The sequence below is a fragment of the Eriocheir sinensis genome, chromosome 57, assembly GCF_024679095.1.
Source record: "Eriocheir sinensis breed Jianghai 21 chromosome 57, ASM2467909v1, whole genome shotgun sequence".
In the NCBI taxonomy this organism is placed as follows: domain Eukaryota; kingdom Metazoa; phylum Arthropoda; class Malacostraca; order Decapoda; family Varunidae; genus Eriocheir; species Eriocheir sinensis.
Window position 1 is genome coordinate 464,451 of NC_066565.1, and position 18,628 is coordinate 483,078.

Consider the following 18,628-nt stretch of genomic DNA (forward strand, 5'->3'; position numbering starts at 1 on the left):
TGACCCTTCCATGACCTTGAGAGAAGTGACCTGGGCTCTGGATGTGTAGAATGACAACGTTGGAATACAACTCTGTCAAGTGTCGTGGTATTTATACAAAATATTTGTTATTATCTTAAAAACGAAACAATCTTAACGCTATATGACCTTATTGGATTATCCAATTATTTAATTAAATTCATTTAAAGGTAGTAAATAGCTGACATATGAGAGGAGGCGAGAAGTGTTGAGAGTGTGTGGTAAGGTGCTGTGCGGGGCTGACCTGCACCTCTCACCCCCCAATCCCCCAGTTCCTCCTGGATTGACTATAGTAGTAGTAGTAGTAGTAGTAGTAGTAGTAGTAGTAAAATCTATAGCCAAACTAATAATTCAAAGTAAATAAAACAACTATTATTACTAAATCATTTTATTATTATCATTATTATTATTATTATTATTATTATTATTATTATTAGACAAAGATTGATATAACGACCATTGGGTATAATAATAAAGGAGAGAGAGAGAGAGAGAGAGAGAGAGAGAGAGAGAGAGAATCAGAATCAGAATCAGAATCAGAATCATTTTATTCCATAAAAATGGCTTTTCTATACATTACAAGCATTACTGGATAACATACAATTTAAAGTAAGACTTAAGCTAAAAGTTTTCTAAGCTATATAAATCAATATCAGAATAGTGTGAGCGTGGTCTCGATAGAATTCTAGTTGACATTGATATCATTGTCAAGCAAGTAGTGTTTTAGTCTTTTTCTGAACACTTGTATGGTATTTGATAGTGTTACATGGTGTGGGAGAGCGTTCCATAGCCTGGGACCTTGTACAAGGAGCGAACGTGTCCCGCGGTGTGTGTTGGTGTGGGGGACATGTAGGTTGTCCCGCTGTCTCGTTGTGTATCTGCTCCGTGTCACCTGTGACCAGGTGGCCGGGGAGGCGCCCCCTCGCTGGGCGGGGTCTGGGGGCCCTCCGTCTTGGGGAGGTCGCTGCAGCAGGAGGAGGTAATTAGCGCTGGTTTTGTAAGGCATTGTGGTTGAGAGCACCTTGCAGCTGTAACGCGAATTTCGTTCCGTAATAAACAATGTACCGCCATGCTGTCTGTCCTTCCTCCCTCCCAGCACTGTGTGTACGTCTGTGTGTGTGTGTTGCTGATTGCTGTGGAAGACTCTACACAGTCTACAGTATAGCTACACCCCTCTCTCTCTCTCTCTCTCTCTCTCTCTCTCTCTCTGTGTGTCTCTTTGGCTATGTCTCTGTGTCTCTGTCTGTATCTCTGTCTCTCTTTCTGTCTATCTGTCTCTCTCTCTCTCTGTCTCTGTCTCTTTCTCTGTCTCTTTCTCTGTCTCTGTCTCTGTCTCTCTCTCTCTAGTAAGTAAAGAACAGGAAATGATTGCTGTGGAAGACTACAGTATAGCTACATCTCTCTATCTGTCTCTCTCTCTCTGTCTGTCTCTTTCCTTCTCTCTCTAGTTAGTAAAGAACAGGAAATGATTGCTGTGGAAGACTCTACAGTATAGCTACACCTGTCTCTCTCTCTCTCTCTCTCTCTCTCTCTCTCTCTCTCTCTCTCTCTCTCTAGTTAGTAAAGAACAGGAAATGATTGCTGTGGAAGACTCTACAGTATGGCTACACCTCATCGGTCTGTGTTGCCCGATGCACCACCCAGTGTTTGGCACATCCACTCAAGTCTCCAAGAAACCTTCGCGGCCGAGCTTCAAGCATCGGATGTTCTGGTCCAGCCCTGGATGACCCGGCCGTTCATATGGAGGAGAGGATTCGCCCATGCGATAAGGTAAGGTTTTAATGATTGGGTTTACAAAGGTTTGCTGCATGGTTTACAGAGCACGTATATATCTGATGAATGATGGGTGAGATGATGGTGTGTGTGTGATAGCTGTAGATGCTCTCAGGCACAGGAGGTGTTCTGATATGGTGCGGGGTGTTATAAGGAATGTATATAGGAACACTGCATGGACTTTTGTTATAATGAGAGAGAGAGAGAGAGAGAGAGAGAGAGAGAGAGAGAGAGAGAGAGAGAGGTCAGCTGAAGAGTGGCATGCAGTGAAAGGAATGAAAGAATTAAGATATGCTGCATGATTAACTCTTGCATAGGGACTTTGGACAGTCTAGGGATAAGCTATAGAGGTTTACTGCATGGTTTACAGAGCACGTATATCTGATGGGTGAGATGATGGTGTGTGTGTGATATCCAGGGCGTTGCGGCACCGAGTTGGGACTTTGCCCCTCACACGTGCTGTTTCTCGTTTTCTCCTTCATTACTGCTTTTCGGTGCATTTTTCTTATATCAGACACTATGGGCACACGCAAAAGAAAGACAGTAGCTTGGAGTGAGGCTGCTAAGAAGCCGATGAAAGCCTACTGGGATAAAGTGAAGAGTGTGTGAGTGAGTGGCAACACACTCGCCTCCCCCGCCAAGCTGACCGCGGCCGCATACCCAGATAAACTTTTATTAGGGAAACTGAGTGGTGGAGATGACTGAGTTTATTGTTGCAAGTAAAACAACAAAGGAGAGGGGAGGAGCATGCCATCCCAACCCCCAGGCAGGACAGTGTGTGATTATACTCAAGGGACCATCCACATAGGTTACAGGCGCACCCATGGAGCCCCTCACTTAATCCTCAAGTATACCAGCTACAGCCAAATTTGACGTGACTCTCCATGACACGTACCTCTCTCACTCTCGTTAAAAATACTATAACGTTTGTATTTTCCATCATTATAGTTATCTATGACTATTTACCCTAATTACCCTCACGGGGTGGACAGAACAAGGCCTAATTCTCGCCGCGGTCACTTTCCTCCTTGTGTCTGTTGCGCGCATAGGAAGGAGAGTAGCGAGCGAGGGGGTCAATCCCTTATTGGCCTAGGGATTACTCAGGGCTGGGCTAATGAACAGGGAGCTGTTTTCTCACGACACACACACACACACACACACACACACCCTCACAACAGGCAAACTACCACACGAACACCAATCACACTAAGGACCAGTTTTACAGTCCATTACAGCAAGTATGTGTAAGCTTCCCAACCAAACACAAAACACTGAGAACATTCCTCGTATAATGTTTGGCGTTGATATAAAATGAAGGAAACTAGAAAACCACACAGGAAATATCTTTAGTGTCTAGTATTGAGTAGAGATAACGGATCATTGTGGTGAATAGAGATTGGTTTTGGCGTCTACAATGACTCTGTGTTGGAGTATCGGGCCCAGAGAAATATCCTCGGTGTAACAGGCAGGCAGCGCCCACTCCAGTCTGTCTATGCATTCACCTCCTCCGCTGTCCTGCGCGCTAGGCCTACCATAATTAAGTGTGGATGCAGCTATACTAGAGACTGGAGGGACTACCATCCTGCTGACACCTCAAGGCAAGCTGATTGGTAACACTCCTCATTAACAAGGGGTCTAACTGAACATATAATTATAGGTGTACTCACGAGCAAGTCTGTCTGGCATTTGGTTATGGGGCAGCCCAATTAACATATGTGAGCTAGGGCACCCATATCATTTATAAATTCGTATTAAGTCTCCCCTATATACCTTTCTCTTCTTTGTTCCAATGTTGGCAGGACCATTTCCTTTAATCTGACCGCTGCGATTGGCACGGATTTCGCCTTCACTGGTAGCCTGGTAACATATGCTGGCAGGTCCTTCTCTGCCTCTGTGGTGGATAGTGGAGTGTTTCCCATGTGGTATTGGTGTGCTGGATATCCCTTCACTGGTAGCCTGGTAACATACACTCCCAGGTCTTTCTCTGCCTCTGTGGTGGGTAGTGGAGTGTTTCCCATGTGGTGTTGGTGTGCTGGATATCCCTTCACTGGTAGCCTGGTAACATACACTCCCAGGTCTTTCTCTGCCTCTGTGGTGGATAGTGGAGTGTTTCCCATGTGGTATTGGTGTGCTGGATATCCCTTCACTGGTAGCCTGGTAACACACACTCCCAGGTCTTTCTCTGCCTCTGTGGTGGATAGTGGAGTGTTTCCCATGTGGTATTGGTGTGCTGGATATCCCTTCACTGGTAGCCTGGTAACATACACTCCCAGGTCTTTCTCTGCCTCTGTGGTGGGTAGTGGAGTGTTTCCCATGTGGTATTGGTGTGCTAGATATCCCTTCACTGGTAGCCTGGTAACATACACTCCCAGGTCTTTCTCTGCCTCTGTGGTGGATAGTGGATCGAGTGTTTCCCATGTGGTATTGGTGTGCTGGATTTCCCCTCCCAAGATGCATGACCTCACATTTTTCTTCACTGAATTGTAACAGCCACTTTTTGTTCCACTCCTGTAGCTTGGTGAGGTCTTGTGGGTAACCCGCATCCAAGGGGTTAATAACCTTTCTTCATATGACAATCCCTGGAACCCAAGGAAAGGAAGGGAAGAAAGAGGAGGAGGAGGAGGAGAAAATAGTCTAAAAATAATCTCCCAGCATGTAATAAAGTAATCAATTAAAAAATCAATTAAGTAATCCCAGCATCCCTGAAGGTTTGAATCTCCGCCAATTTCTCAACCAGTGGAAATCTTACTATAAACTCAATGATGCACTAATTCGCGTAACTTAACCACTCTAACTGATAAAATAAACATAAATAACACTATAACAAACCAATAAAACTCCATAAATTTGATAATAAAGCCAAAAAACTGATTATGGCTCCCGGATTTAATAACAGCATCCCGAGTCTTGACAGTGATGGCGGGAGATCAAAGGAGAGAAAAAGTCTAATATTTCCGCCAATTACAGCCTTATTAACCCCCGGGGGAGGACTCTTTAACCACCGGGGAAGGGAGGAAAGCCCCAGGGTGAAGGGTAAGTATAAAAAAAAGGGAGAAATGAGTAAAATAAGGGCGTGAGGAGGAGAAAACTGGGGGCTGGTGTGTGCTGTGCCGTGGGCTAGGAAAGGTTTACTTGGTTGCCTGGGGAGGGATCTCATCTTGTGCTGCCCAGTCCGCTGATTAACGTGCCCTTGCAGTGTATTCATTGTGTGTGTGCACCAGACCTTCTAAAATTTTCCACAAGTAGTATATGGCCCGATACCTCTCCCTTCTTCTTAGTTGGTCACAACCGAGAGAGCCTGGGTTCGATTCCCGGGCGGAGTGGAAAAATTTGGGCGGCTTTTCCGATACCCTACGCCCCTGTCCACCCAGCAGTGTACCAGGTATTAATCGGGGGTTGTGTCCCGTCTCCTGGGGTCTGTTCCCTTCTATAATTCCTTCCCCCTCCTGTCTCTCTCCGGCATATGACCACAGATGTTGCGCTGACTAAACCAAACTTTCCATTCATTCATTCTTTGTCGTGACCAGAGCCCCAGTTTCTTTAGACATTCCCAGGCGATGTAACACTCTGACTTGTCTTGTGAAGGCTTGGCCCCTGCACAGTTTGAAGCCTGTGCACATCGCCCTTCTTGTGTGGTGAGCACAGCTGGCTACAGTAGTCCAGCACCAGGGCCTTCCAGAGGGTTAACATTACCTCTGGAAGCAAGTGTTCTAAGGACCCAGCAGCCTGCCATTGCCTTCTTCACTGTTTCCGTGATGGTGTGAGAAGGAACCGTTGGCGTCGCTGAGGTGAACCCCAAGGCAGTTTACTGTCCAGATATTTGTTGCCCTCCTTCTGTGAGCAGCAAAGTAGACATCTTGACGGTGTGGTCAGGGCCACATCTCGGCATTTCAAACTTACCCTCGTTGAATGCCATGTTGTTGGTTGCGGCCCAGGCGTACACTTTGTCGAGGTCCTCTTGTAGGTGGGCGACTCCCCGCACGGTGGTGGTAGCGTGACTCACAGTGGTATCATCGGCGAAAGAGGAGATAACCGAGCTCCTGACCCCCTCATCGATGTCTCCCATGTGTGTAAGGAAGAGGAGAGGGCCCAGCACTGATCCCTGTGGCACACCACTGGTGACGCTGGCCTCTTGCAAATTTAATACTTACACTGGAATATTTTATGTCCCTGAAGGCTGTGCAGGAAAAAGTTTTGTGGGCCTGATGGCAGGACTTCTGCATGTGTAAGGGGCATTGGCATTAGTGTTGTTGTTATGGCTGCAGCGCACTTTTGAGTTAGTTTTCCTGTATCCACTCAAGACCATGGGAGGGGCCCAGGCCCCCCCTCCATGGATGTGCCAATGGCTGTGGTCCACAACTCTGGCCAGGGACACCGTGTGCTGGGGCCCAGGCGCTCAAAAGTCTCTCATTTAGTGGTGCACAGAACATAAGATTGCCTCCATACTAAACATCATCATGTCTTGCACAGAAATGATTAGTCAGGGTCTCAAAATTAATAGGCTACCCTTCCTCAACAATATACTTATTATTATTTGTACTACAATTTTCATTTTTTAATAACTTGCAATGGTTCAGGAAATTACGTATATCATATTATTATTATTATTTCAGCGTGAAGATGTCAGGTCGCAACGCTTTGGTGGAGCGGCGCACCTTCCAGAACGCCAACCAGGTGGTGGAGTTGACCATACGCACCATTCCCAAGGCTCAACACCACCAGCGAGGACGTCAACACCGGTCACCAACACCACCACCACCTTTCACTCGTAACTGCTGCAACAAGAACAACAAGAACAAGAACAACAACACCCTGAAACACACCACCACTCAACACCAACCACCACCAACATGTCAACACCATTCACCACCACCACCACCACCATTGAAGCCACATTTCCACACCACCACCTCCACCAACACCAGGGCAGCCAGTAGGGTCAACACGAAGGTCGACGCTCCCCCCAAGAGGTCAAAGGTCACTGTGGAGGTCCGCCAGAAAAGGTCATCTTCGGAAGGTCAAAATAATGTCGTGATGGTCGGAGGAAGGGAGGAGGCATGTTCTTCCTCCTCCTCCTCCTTCTCTTCCTCTTCGTCTTCAAGGAGGAGGAAGAAAGAGAGAGAGAGGAGGATTGAGGAATATATCATTGAATCTGACCCACCTCCTCCTCCTCCTCCTTCTTCACCTCCTCCTCCTCTTCCTCCTCCTTCTTCACCTCCTCCTCCTCTTCTTCCTTCCTCTGCTCCTCCTCCTCCCTCCTCCTCGGACAACCACACACCGCTTGAGAATGTAAGTTGACCAATTGCAGGCCCTGTTTGTGCATTTGTTGGTGAATAGTTTTGCTTGGTTGTTGTTATATAGGTGTCTTTTTTATCTCTCCTCCTCCTTCCTTCCTTCCTTTCCCCTTTCTTTAATCCTTCTCCTTCTCGTCCTTCCTTCCTTCTTTCCTTCCTTCCTTCCTCTCCCCTTTCTTTAATCCCTCTCCTTCTCGTCCTTCCTTCCTTCTCTTACTCTCTTATAATAATAATAATAATAATAATAATGTTCTAAATATAAGTTCTAACACTCCACTAACAAGTTCCGTCCAGTTCTAATCATTCACTAAAGTTCATACGACATAACATTCACCAAACTCAATTTTTTTATCTTAATTTCTATCACGCGAAGAACATTTCCGTCACACAACTTACTCCAACGCTGTATTGCAGGATCATCGTCAGCAGCAGCAACACAACGCTCGGCTCCTCTCAGATGACACAACACCGTCACCCTTCGGAGCTAGTGCCCTGGGGTACCTGCGGCAGCTTAGGACACTGCTGGAGGCCCGGGGTGAGTCTCGGCACTTCTCATCAATAAGGAAGCATATATGAATTTTCCGAGTCAAGATGTATAGTAACTGTTTAGGGTTTTGTAAGGTTACGTTAGGTTAAGCTTAGGATAGGTTCAGGGTATCTTCAAACACATGATATCCAGAAACCTGTACCATAAATTAATACAGAATGACCTCACTTTGTTGTATAGAAAGTCTCATTAGCAAGGAAGCATATATGAATTTTCTGAGTCAAGGCCTATAGTAACTATTTGGGTTTTGATAGGTTATGTTAGGTTAAGTTTAGGGTATCTTCAAACACATGATAGCCAGCACCTTATGGTATAAATCAACATAGAATGACCTCACTTTGTTGTATAGAAAGTCTCAGCAAGGAAGCATATATGAATTTTCTGAGTCAAGGCCTATAGTAACTGTTTGGGTTTTGATAGGTTGTTAGGTTAAGTTTAGGGTATCTTCAAACACATGATAGCCAGCACCTTATGGTATAAATCAACATAGAATGACCTCACTTTGTTGTATAGAAAGTCTCATTAACAAGGAAGCATATATGAATTTTCTGGGTCAAGGCCTATAGTAACTGTTTGGATTTTGATAGGTTATGTTAGGTTAAGTTTAGGGTACCTTCAAACACATGATAGCCAGCACCTTATGGTATAAATCAACATATAATGACCTCACTTTGTTGTATAGAAAGCTTCATTAGTAAGGAAGCAGAGATGTATAATATGTTCAACCCAGTTTCCCTGTGTTCTTATGTCTTGACTCAGAAAATTCATATATGCTTTCTTGTTATTGAGACTTTCTATACAACAAAGTGAGGTCATTCTTTGTTGATTTATAACATAAGGTGCTGGCTATCATGTGTTTGAAGATACCTTAAACGTAACCTAACCTAACCCCAAACAATTACTATAGGTCTTGACTCAGAAAATTCATATATGCTTGCTTACTAATGAGACTTTCTATACAACAAAGTGAGGTCATTCTTTGTTGATTTATAACATAAGGTGCTGGCTATCATGTGTTTGAAGATACCTTAAACTTAACCTAACCTAACCCCAAACAATTACTATAGGTCTTGACTCAGAAAATTCATATATGCTTTCTTGTTATTGAGACTTTCTATACAACCAAGTGAGGTCATTCTTTGTTGATTTATAACACAAGGTGCTGGCTATCATGTGTTTGAAGATACCTTAAACGTAACCTAACCTAACCCCAAACAGTTACTATAGGCCTTGACTCAGAAAATTCATATATGCTTTCTTGCTATTAAGACTTTCTATACAACAAAGTGAGGTCATTCTTTGTTGATTTATACCATAAGGGACAGGCTATCATGTGTTTGAAGATACCTTAAACGTAACCTAACCTAACCCCAAACAGTTACTATAGGCCTTGACTCAGAAAATTCATATATGCTTTCTTGCTATTAAGACTTTCTATACAACAAAGTGAGGTCATTCTTTGTTGATTTATAACATAAGGTGCTGGCTATCATGTGTTTGAAGATACCTTAAACTTAACCTAACCTAACCCCAAACAATTACTATAGGTCTTGACTCAGAAAATTCATATATGCTTTCTTGTTATTGAGACTTTCTATACAACCAAGTGAGGTCATTCTTTGTTGATTTATAACATAAGGTGCTGGCTATCATGTGTTTGAAGATACCCTAAACTTAACCTAACCTAACCCCAAACAATTACTATAGGTCTTGACTCAGAAAATTCATATATGCTTGCTTACTAATGAGGCTTTCTATACAACCAAGTGAGGTCATTCTTTGTTGATTTATACCATAAGGGACAGGCTATCATGTGTTTGAAGATACCCTATACTTAACCTAGTCTAACTGTTATTATTATTATTATTATTATTATTATTATTATTATTATTATTATTATTATTATTATTATTACCATTCCTACCCTTCCAACAGGGGTGAGTGACGGGGGGGCACTGGTGGGGGTCATCGAGGCCCTCATATCAGGTCAGGGGTCGGCCGGAGGGGTCGGGGGGCCACCTCCACCCCTTGACCTCTGCCCCACACCTGTTACTGCTACCACTATTACTACTACTGCTACTGCTACTACTGCTACCCCTGCTACTACTACTACTGCTACCCCTGCCACTGCTACTACTTCAGGGGATGAGGTTGATAGTAATAGTCTTTTGAGGTGAGTTTTTATATATATTTATTTTATTTTTTTATTTTTTATTTTTATTTTTTATTGTTATTATTATTATTTTTATTTTTTTTGCAGTAATGGAAACGTGTGTGTGTGTGTGTAATTCTCTCTCTCTCTCTCTCTCTCTCTCTCTCTCTCTCTCTCTCTCTCTCTCTCTCTCTCTCTCTCTCTCACAGGGAGGTCAAGAGGCAGAAAGAGGTCATATCACACCAAGAGAAGGTTATCAATGACCTCCGCCACCTCAGTTCACAGCTCATCGCTCAGCAGGAGAAGGTCAGTAGTAGTAGTAGTAGTAGTGGTAGTAGTAGTAGTAGTGGTAGTTGTAGTAGTAGTAGGAGGAGGAGGAGGAAAAATTATATTGTTTTATGTATTTTTTTTCTATTTGTTTTGTTTTGTCTTGCTATTTCTCTCTCTCTCTCTCTCTCTCTGTCTCTCTCTGTCTCTCTCTCTCTCTCTCTCTCTCTCTCTCTCTCTCTCTCTCTCTTTCTTTTTCTCTCTCTCCCTTTCCCTCCTCCTCCTCCTCCTCCTCCCTTCTTTTCCATATATTCTTTCAGTCAGTCATTTCTTTCCTTCCTTCCTTCCTTCCTTCCTTCCCTCCTTCTCTCACACATTTCTCTCCACAGATCATGGGCTTCCAACGCCAAACACCCACAAGAGAGGAAGAGGAGGAAGAAGAGAAGAAAAAGAAGAAGAAGGAGGAGGAGGAGAAGAGAGAGGAGAGAGAAGAAAACCGGAAACTCCTCCATGAGAACCGTCGTCTCCGAGAGCAAATTGTGTAAGTTTACGTAGAGAGAGAAGGAGGAGGAGGAAGAAGAGGAGGAGGAGGGGGAGGAGGAGGAGGAAGAGGAGGAGGGGGCAGAAGAGGAGGAGGAGGAGGAAGAAGAGGAGGAGGAGGAGGGGGCAGAAGAGGAGGAGGAGGAGGAGGAGGAAAACTTGTTAAAATATTGATGAAACTTAGAGAGAGAGAGAGAGAGAATTTGAGTGCATGGCGGAGGAAAAAAACTGGAGGAAACGGAGAGAAAACTAAAGAAATGGAGATACAATTTATTATTATTATTATTATTATTATTATTATTATTATTATTATTATTATTTTTATCATTGATGTATTTTTCAGGAACTTGGAGATTAGCCGAACAAGAGCTGACCTTCAACACCAGCGCACAACACCACCACCACCCACCACCGCAGCACCACCAACACCACCACAGAAGCTGACCCGTTCACAGAATTTACCGCACAGTGAACGCACCCACACCGACGCACTTCCGCCCCATTCCATAATAGGTCAATCTGTCCCTCCTGTCCGCCCTAACACACATACTGTCCCGTCCCATATGCGTTCTGACCCCATACCAGACAACACGGCCTCCACCCATTCCCAGGCAGTCCCCGCTCCCCCGCAGCCCTCTTCCACTCGCTCCGCTGTCCCCCATTCCGCTAAATCCAGCTCGGAAAGTGAGGTGGATTCTGCTTATGGTAGAACAGACTCTTGCCTGACTTCTAAGACGTCAACGCCATCTCATCGCCCTGGGACGTATTCGAGTGCTGTTTTAGGGTGCCAAGGGGTGCCGGAGGGGAGGGAAGACGTGGAGGAGGTGGAGGAAAGTGGAGGGGAGGTGGAGGGAACTGTGGAAGGTGGAGGAAGGGAGGATAAGGAAAATACCTTAGAATCAGGGAGAGAAGGGAGGGAAATGGAGAGAGAGAAAGAGAGAAGGAGAGATTGGAGAGAGGAGAGAAGGGAGGAAACTGGAGGAGAGGTGGAGAGAGAGAGGAAAGAATGGAGGAGGAGAGAGAAAGTACGGAGGAGGAAAAATTGGAGGGAAGAGGAAAGCAGTAGCGACATGGAGAGAAGGAGAGAGAATGGAGGGAAGAAAGTGGAGGAAAGGGAGGGAGAGAGGAGGAAAAATTGGAGGGAAGAGGAAAGCAGTAGCGACATGGAGAGAAGGAGAGAGAATGGAGGGAAGAAAGTGGAGGAAAGGGAGGGAGAGAGGAGGAAAAATTGGAGAGAGGAGGAAACCAGTAGCGACATGGAGAGAAGGAGAGAGAATGGAGGGAAGAAAGTGGAGGAAAGGGAGGGAGAGATGGAGAGAAGGAGAGAGAATGGAGGGAAGAAAGTGGAGGAAAGGGAGGGAGAGAGGAGGAAAAATTGGAGAGAGGAGGAAACCAGTAGAGATATGGAGAGAAGGAGAGAGAATGGAGGGAAGAAAGTGGAGAAAGAGAGGAGAGAAGGAGAGAGAATGGAGGGAAGAAAGTGGAGGAAAGGGAGGGAGAGAGGAGGAAAAATTGGAGAGAGGAGGAAACCAGTAGAGATATGGAGAGACCATTTCAACACCAGAGCTTCATCACCACTCAACCACCACCAACAACAACACCACTCAACACCACAACACTCACAACAACACCACTCAACACCACAACACTCACAACAACACCACTCAACACCACAACACTCACAACACACCCTATATCCACCACCACCCTCCTGTCACCTCCACAACACCAGAGCTTCATCACCACTCAACCACCACCACCAGTCAACACCACGACACTCACCACTCACCCTATACTGTCATCACCACCTTCGGACACCACCACCACCCGAGCAGAACGCAAGAAAAACAAAAAAAAGGTCATCGATGTGGTACTACAGCTAAACGACCTTAACCTCAGACGACCCAAGCTGCTCCCTGACATCAGCGACCTTTCCTCCCTAAGCTCCATGGGCGACTACAACCCCAGCGACCTTAGGGACCTTATAAGCAGCCGGTCAACGCAAGAGAGCTCATTTTTAGAAGGCATTTACGGACGACACACTCGCACTATAACCCCAATGGACACAGACTCAGGGGGCTCCAGGCACTCCTCGCGGCACTCCCGGCCTGGCACTGGGCTAATAATGGAGTCGACGCGAGTGCCAAATAGTGCCAAGGTCAGGGACAGCTCCAGGTCGACTTTTGCGAGGCTGGACCCCGCCACGCCTTCGATCGAGGAGTTGAGAAGCATGGTGGATTTGCTTCCCTGAGGTTAGGGTGTTCGTGTGTGTGTGTGTGTGTAGGTTTTTAAAGTATATATGTATGTGTTTGGATCAGGATGTGTGTGTGTGTGTGTGTGTGTGTGTGTGTGTGTGTGTGTGTGTGTGTGTGTTTTATTGCTAACATCATTTTTTGGCATGAATTTGATGTATATGAATGTGTGTGTGTGTGTGTGTGTGTGTGTGTTTGTTTGTTTGTTTGTTTGTAATTTCTTCTTATATTGCTAAAATCATTTTTGAGGCACTAATTTGATGTGTATGAATGTGTGTGTGTGTGTGTGTGTGTGTGTGTTTGTAATTTCTTCTTATATTGCTAACATCATTTTTGAGGCACTAATTTGATGTGTATTAATGTATGTGTGTGTGTGTGTGTGTGTGTGTGTGTGTGTGTGTGTGTGTGTAATTTCTTCTACATACACCCTATACACCCATACATACTGCCAGGGTGATAGAGCAAGTGTGAGGTGGTCAGCAGAGTTTTATTTAAAGTAAGTAGGCCTATATATTGATCTACAGTTCACAGTATAAAAATAATGTTAAAATCTATGCCTATTTTTTATTGCTATGCTCGAGATGTAGAAAAAATGGTGGATTACAAGTCCGAGGTTTACATAGAGTTTTGTTATGAATAATCTCACCGGGGAAACTAACGTAGAAATATATTTATAGTGTTGAAGGTACATGTTGTTGTTGTTGTTGTTGTTAAGCTAAAAAATGGTACTGAGAATTAGGGGGTATGTTTAAAATAATACACACACACACACACACACACACACATCAAATTCGTGCCTAAAAAATGATGTTAGCAATAAAAGAAGAAATTACACACACACACACACACACACACACACACATCAAATTCGTGCCTAAAAAATGATGTTAGATTTATTGCTAACATCATTTTTTAGGCACGAATTTGATGTGTGTGTGTGTATTATTTTAAACATACCCCCTAATTCTCCGTAACATTTTTTACCTTAACAACAACAACAACAACATGTACCTTCAACACTATAAATATATTTCTACGTTAGTTTCCCCGGTGAGATTATTCATAACAAAACTCTATGTAAACCTCGGACTTGTAATCCACCATTTTTTCTACATCTCGAGCATAGCAATAAAAAATAGGCATAGATTTTAACATTATTTTTATACTGTGAACTGTAGATCAATATATAGGCCTACTTACTTTAAATAAAACTCTGCTGACCACCTCACACTTGCTCTATCACCCTGGCAGTATGTATGGGTGTATAGGGTGTATGTATGGGTGTGTAGGGTGTATGTATGAGTGTATAGGGCATGTATATGTATATTTGTATGCTGTATAAATGGATTGAATAGATTATGGATACCTATTTTTATACAGTACCTAGCGATTCTTACTTTGAATAAACTAATTTCGACAAACACACACACTAATTCTGTCACCCTGAGAGTATGTATGGGTGTATATTGTATGTATATGAATAGTTGTATGCTGTATAAATGGATTGAATAGATAATGGATACATATTTTTCTACTGTAGATAGCGATTCTTACTTTGAATAAACTCATTTCGACAAACACGCACACTAATTCTGTCACCCTGAGAGTATGTATGGGTGTATATGGTATGTATATGTATTATTCTATGGTGTATATGACTAACTACTAACCCATGGGGAGCATACATCTGGGGTGCATTGCTTCACTCGCTCAGAAAGGCGCCATGTAGCTGCCCTGTGCATTGTAAGACCCTCCGAGAGCTGTCAAGACCGTCATATTAACAGCAGAAGTCAGTAGTTATTAGAGGCAAAAGTAGGTGGTTAATATCATCGTCTAACCACTGATTGAGGCACTGGGATGGACAATAGTCTGGGTGTAATAGTAGTAGTCATAGCTGGGCATGATAACAAACTCTGTAAGAGTTGTATTTATATGTACAGAGTGTCGTTCTAGAAACAGCGAGGATGGTGGTACTGTATGTCTGATTCAGCCTTCCAGCAACTCTCTTAAAAAGCTTTGTGAGACTGTACAGGGCTACGCTTACTGGTCTGAACATGCGCAGTTCACGAGAGACCAGTGTTTGTAAACAAAAGCGCCAGTTTTTGACGATGGGACACCAAATAACACAACACCGGGTGCCTTCAATACCATGGCATGCTCACAAATGAATATGGAATATCAAATTTGAGGCAGTGAACAATCATTTTGGGGGCAAAGTTAAATGATTTTTCTCTGATATATTGATTTTTGAGTAACATAAAAAAGATAACCTAGTGTTTTAATGTTGGATCTAAGTATGAAATCTCTTCACCGAAGATATTTCATACCCCAAAGTTTTTTCAAACTACACCGGGCGCCTGGGCCATGTGTAGGAAGGACTTTTTTTTCTGAGGGGCGTAAAAAGTATCGATTATCACTAGTTTGGTTACAAAAGTAATGAATATACCGATATATATTTAAATAAGTAGCGGATGGCCGATAACCCGATTTTGTTTTCAGTGATAAAGTATCGCGATAACGCCCAGCCATGGTAGTGTGTAATGTACCAACAGGGACGATAGGAAGGGTGTGACATGGGTGGTGTACTGTACCAACAGGGACGAGAGGAAGGGTGTGACATGGGTGTTGGACGAGAGGAAGGGTGTGACATGGGTGTTGGACGAGAGGAAGGGTGTGACATGGGTGTTGGACGAGAGGAAGGGTGTGACATGGGTGTTAGTAAGTGTGGTAGTGGAGTGGGTGTTAACTTACTCTGTGTTTCCTTAATCTAATCTTTCTCCTCTCTCTCCCTCCTTCTCCTCCTCCAGCAAGATTTTTTCACTAGTTTTCTCTCTCTCTCTCTCTCTCTCTCTCTCTCTCTCTCTCCACTTTCCTCCTCCTCCTTCTCCTCCTCCAGCAAGATTTTTTCACTAGTTTTCTCTTCTCTTTTTCTCTCTCTCTCTCCACTTTCCTCCTCCTCCTCCAGGCTCTTATAATTAGTCTCATTTTCTCTCATTCTCTCTCTTCCTCCTCCTCTACAGCGCTTTTAATACTTATCTTCTCTTCCTCTATCCTCCTCCTCCTCCTCCTCCTCATCTTCCATTACTGTCTCTCTCTTCCTCCTCCTCCTCCTCCTCTCTCCTTTCCTCTTTTCCTCCTTTGATAAGCTATTCTTCTCTTATTCTGCTTCCTCCTCCTAATCTCTCTCTCTCTCTCTCTCTCTCTCTTGCTGTAGTGGTAGCCTGACACACACACACACACACACACACACACACACACACAGGGGAAAGATAAAATATATGGTTCACTCTGCTCCATTTATTTACTTACAGCAGCAGTAGAACACACACACACACACACACACACACACACACACACATACATACACACACACACACATATATTACACAGTATGATAGATAAGCCACACTATATATAGACCTCAAGTAACACACACACACACACACACACACATACATATATATATTACAGTATGATAGATAACCCACACTAAATATATATACCTCAAGTAACACACACACACACACACACACATACTATACATGACAACTTTGGCAGAATGGTCAACTATTTGTGCTTCAGAATAGTAGTAGTAGGAGAGAGAGAGAGAGAGAGAGAGAGAGAGAGAGAGAACCTTCCTACCTTATCTAACACACACACACACTGCTGCTGTCATCAAATGGTCAGAGTGGCAGCCATTAACAGCAACAATGGAAATAAATAAGTGTATATATATAATTAACAGTGGTAGTAGTAGTAGTAGTAGTAGTAGTAGTAGTAGTAGTAGTAGTAATAGTGGTAGTAGTAGTAGTAGTAGCAAAGGACCCACAGGAGGAATATCAAGGAAGAGAGAGAGAGTGAGCGAGTATGATCACCAACCCCAGAAGAAGAGGAGGAGGAAGAAAAAGACACACTCACCAACCCCAGAAGAAGAGGAGGAGGAAGAAAAAGACACACTCACCAACCCCAGAAGAAGAGGAGGAGGAAGAAAAAGACACAATCACCAACCCCAGAAGAAGAGGAAGAGGAAGAAAAAGACACAATCACCAACCCCAGAAGAAGAGGAAGAGGAAGAAAAAGACACAATCACCAACCCCCAGAAGAGAGGAGGAGGAGGGAGAAGACGCAAGCTTGTACATAAGGTAGAAATGACCCAAAATAAACCATTGTACCCTAAGCCTTGTATCCCCAAACACACACACACACACACACAAACACACAGACGCACATTACACTAGTTTCATAAATTACCGAGGAATTGACGGTTGGCGGACAAATTGGCGATGGAAATGGATTAAAATTGAGTGATCTGGTAATATATAAGAGAGACTATATTATATCTATTCTCTCTCTCTCTCTCTCTCTCTCTCTCTCTCTCTCTCTCTCTCTCTCTCTCTCTCTCTCACACACAAACCCTGAATGTCCTAGCTGGCAATACTGACCCCTAACTTAACTTAACCTGACCTCCACACACATGTACACCCCCACACCAGGCTTCCCATGTCCGCCAGTGTTGCAGGAGCTCTCAACACACCCGGGAAACAGCAACACAGCGAAGGTTAAATATATGTTGACTGGCTGCTCCGTCTCCGCCTAGGCCAGAATCTGCAAAATAGACATTGTTTTTAGACACACACACACATGAGGATTTTCTGAAGAACAGGATGATGAGACAGCTATTAGAGACAGGAAATCAACTTTGAAAAATGTCATGAGTGGAGTTCTGCAAGGCTCTGTGTTGGCCCCAATTATGTTTGCAGCATATGTTAATGATATGACAGGAGTGGATAGCTATATGAGTGTTTGCCGATGACGCTAAGATAATGAGAAGAGAGAAAAAGAGGAGGACTGCTTGCTGCTCCAGAGAGGTCTACAGTGTGGGAGTGCAGTAGGATGTGGGGAATGGATTTTAATACCAAAAAGTGCAGTGTTATTGAATTTGGAAAGAGTGCAATGAGAGTAGAGGGACATGGATTTTAATACCAAAAAGTGCAGTGTTATTGAATTTGGAAAGAGTGCAATGAGAGTAGAGGGACATGGATTTTAATACCAAAAAGTGCAGTGTTATTGAATTTGGAAAGAGTGCAATGAGAGTAGAGGGACATTATAAGTTGGGTAAGGATAAGTTAGACAAGAAGACAGAAGAAAAAGACCTTGGAGTGATGGCCACAGAACACTTGTCTCCAGAAACACATGTGAATTAAATATCAGCCGAGACATACAACCTGCTAAGGACCATCAGAGCAGCGTTCACAAACCTTGATGAGGACATGGTAAGGAAATTAACTGTGACCTTGATATGCCCTAGACTAGAATATACATCAGTGGCTTGCTCGCCATCACTTAAGAAACACACTAGAAAACTGGAGAGGATACAGAGAGCGGCAACAAAAATGGCGCCTAGTCTGAGCGACCTGCCTTATGAAGAAAGATTGCCGAGGCTGAAACTCCCTACACTGGAGAGTAGAAGAGAAAGAGGAAGGTTGGAAAGTTTCGTTTAGTCGGCGCAACATCTGTGGTCATATGCCGGAGAGAGACAGGAGGGGAAGGAATTATGGGAGAAGGAAACAGATCCCAGAAGATGGGACACAACCCCCGATTAACACCTGGTACCCATTCACTGCTGGGTGGACAGGGGCGTAGGGTATAGGAAAAGCCGCCCAAATTTTTCCACTCCGCCCGGGAATCGAACCTGGGCTCTCTCGGTTGTGAGCCGAGTGTGCTAACCACTGCACCACGAAGCCCCCAAGAGAAAGAGGATATTTAATAGTGGTGTATAGGGTGA

At 44.0% G+C, this 18,628-nt stretch overlaps 2 protein-coding genes and 2 long non-coding RNA genes across 6 annotated transcripts in view; 2 read left to right on the plus strand and 2 right to left on the minus strand.

Annotated features, from left to right (window-relative positions):
* Positions 1–3,263: 3,263 nt before the first annotated feature.
* On the plus strand, positions 3,264–14,423 carry LOC126984379 (histone-lysine N-methyltransferase, H3 lysine-79 specific-like). 3 transcript variants are annotated; one of them, XM_050838011.1, is made up of 7 exons: positions 3,264–3,389; positions 6,405–7,080; positions 7,500–7,620; positions 9,568–9,805; positions 9,994–10,090; positions 10,441–10,592; positions 10,935–14,423. In XM_050838011.1, exons 2-7 carry the CDS (start codon positions 6,412–6,414, stop codon positions 12,472–12,474), a joined length of 2,817 nt encoding a protein of 938 aa, XP_050693968.1. In that variant the 5' UTR covers positions 3,264–3,389; positions 6,405–6,411; the 3' UTR covers positions 12,475–14,423. The 3 variants fall into 3 exon arrangements, with proteins under 3 accessions (XP_050693968.1, XP_050693967.1, XP_050693969.1); XM_050838010.1 differs by lacking the exon at positions 3,264–3,389 and adding an exon at positions 4,674–4,824; XM_050838012.1 differs by lacking the exon at positions 3,264–3,389 and adding an exon at positions 4,889–5,173.
* LOC126984380 (uncharacterized) lies at positions 14,126–15,747 on the minus strand. Its single transcript, XR_007736614.1, has 2 exons — positions 14,367–15,747; positions 14,126–14,209 (listed from the first exon to the last, which is right to left on the minus strand). It is a non-coding gene; the product is annotated as an uncharacterized LOC126984380 (long non-coding RNA).
* Positions 15,748–16,097: 350 nt separating this feature from the next.
* LOC126984382 (uncharacterized) lies at positions 16,098–17,257 on the plus strand. The gene is made up of 2 exons (XR_007736615.1): positions 16,098–16,708; positions 16,881–17,257. It is a non-coding gene; the product is annotated as an uncharacterized LOC126984382 (long non-coding RNA).
* The window catches only part of LOC126984381 (protein HBS1-like), a 16,402-nt gene continuing 14,960 nt past the window's right edge, over positions 17,187–18,628 (minus strand). The window contains exon 14 of the mRNA XM_050838014.1: positions 17,187–17,448. Coding sequence (XP_050693971.1) covers positions 17,437–17,448 — 12 coding nt within the window. The 3' untranslated portion in view covers positions 17,187–17,436. The remainder of the gene's footprint in view (positions 17,449–18,628) is intronic.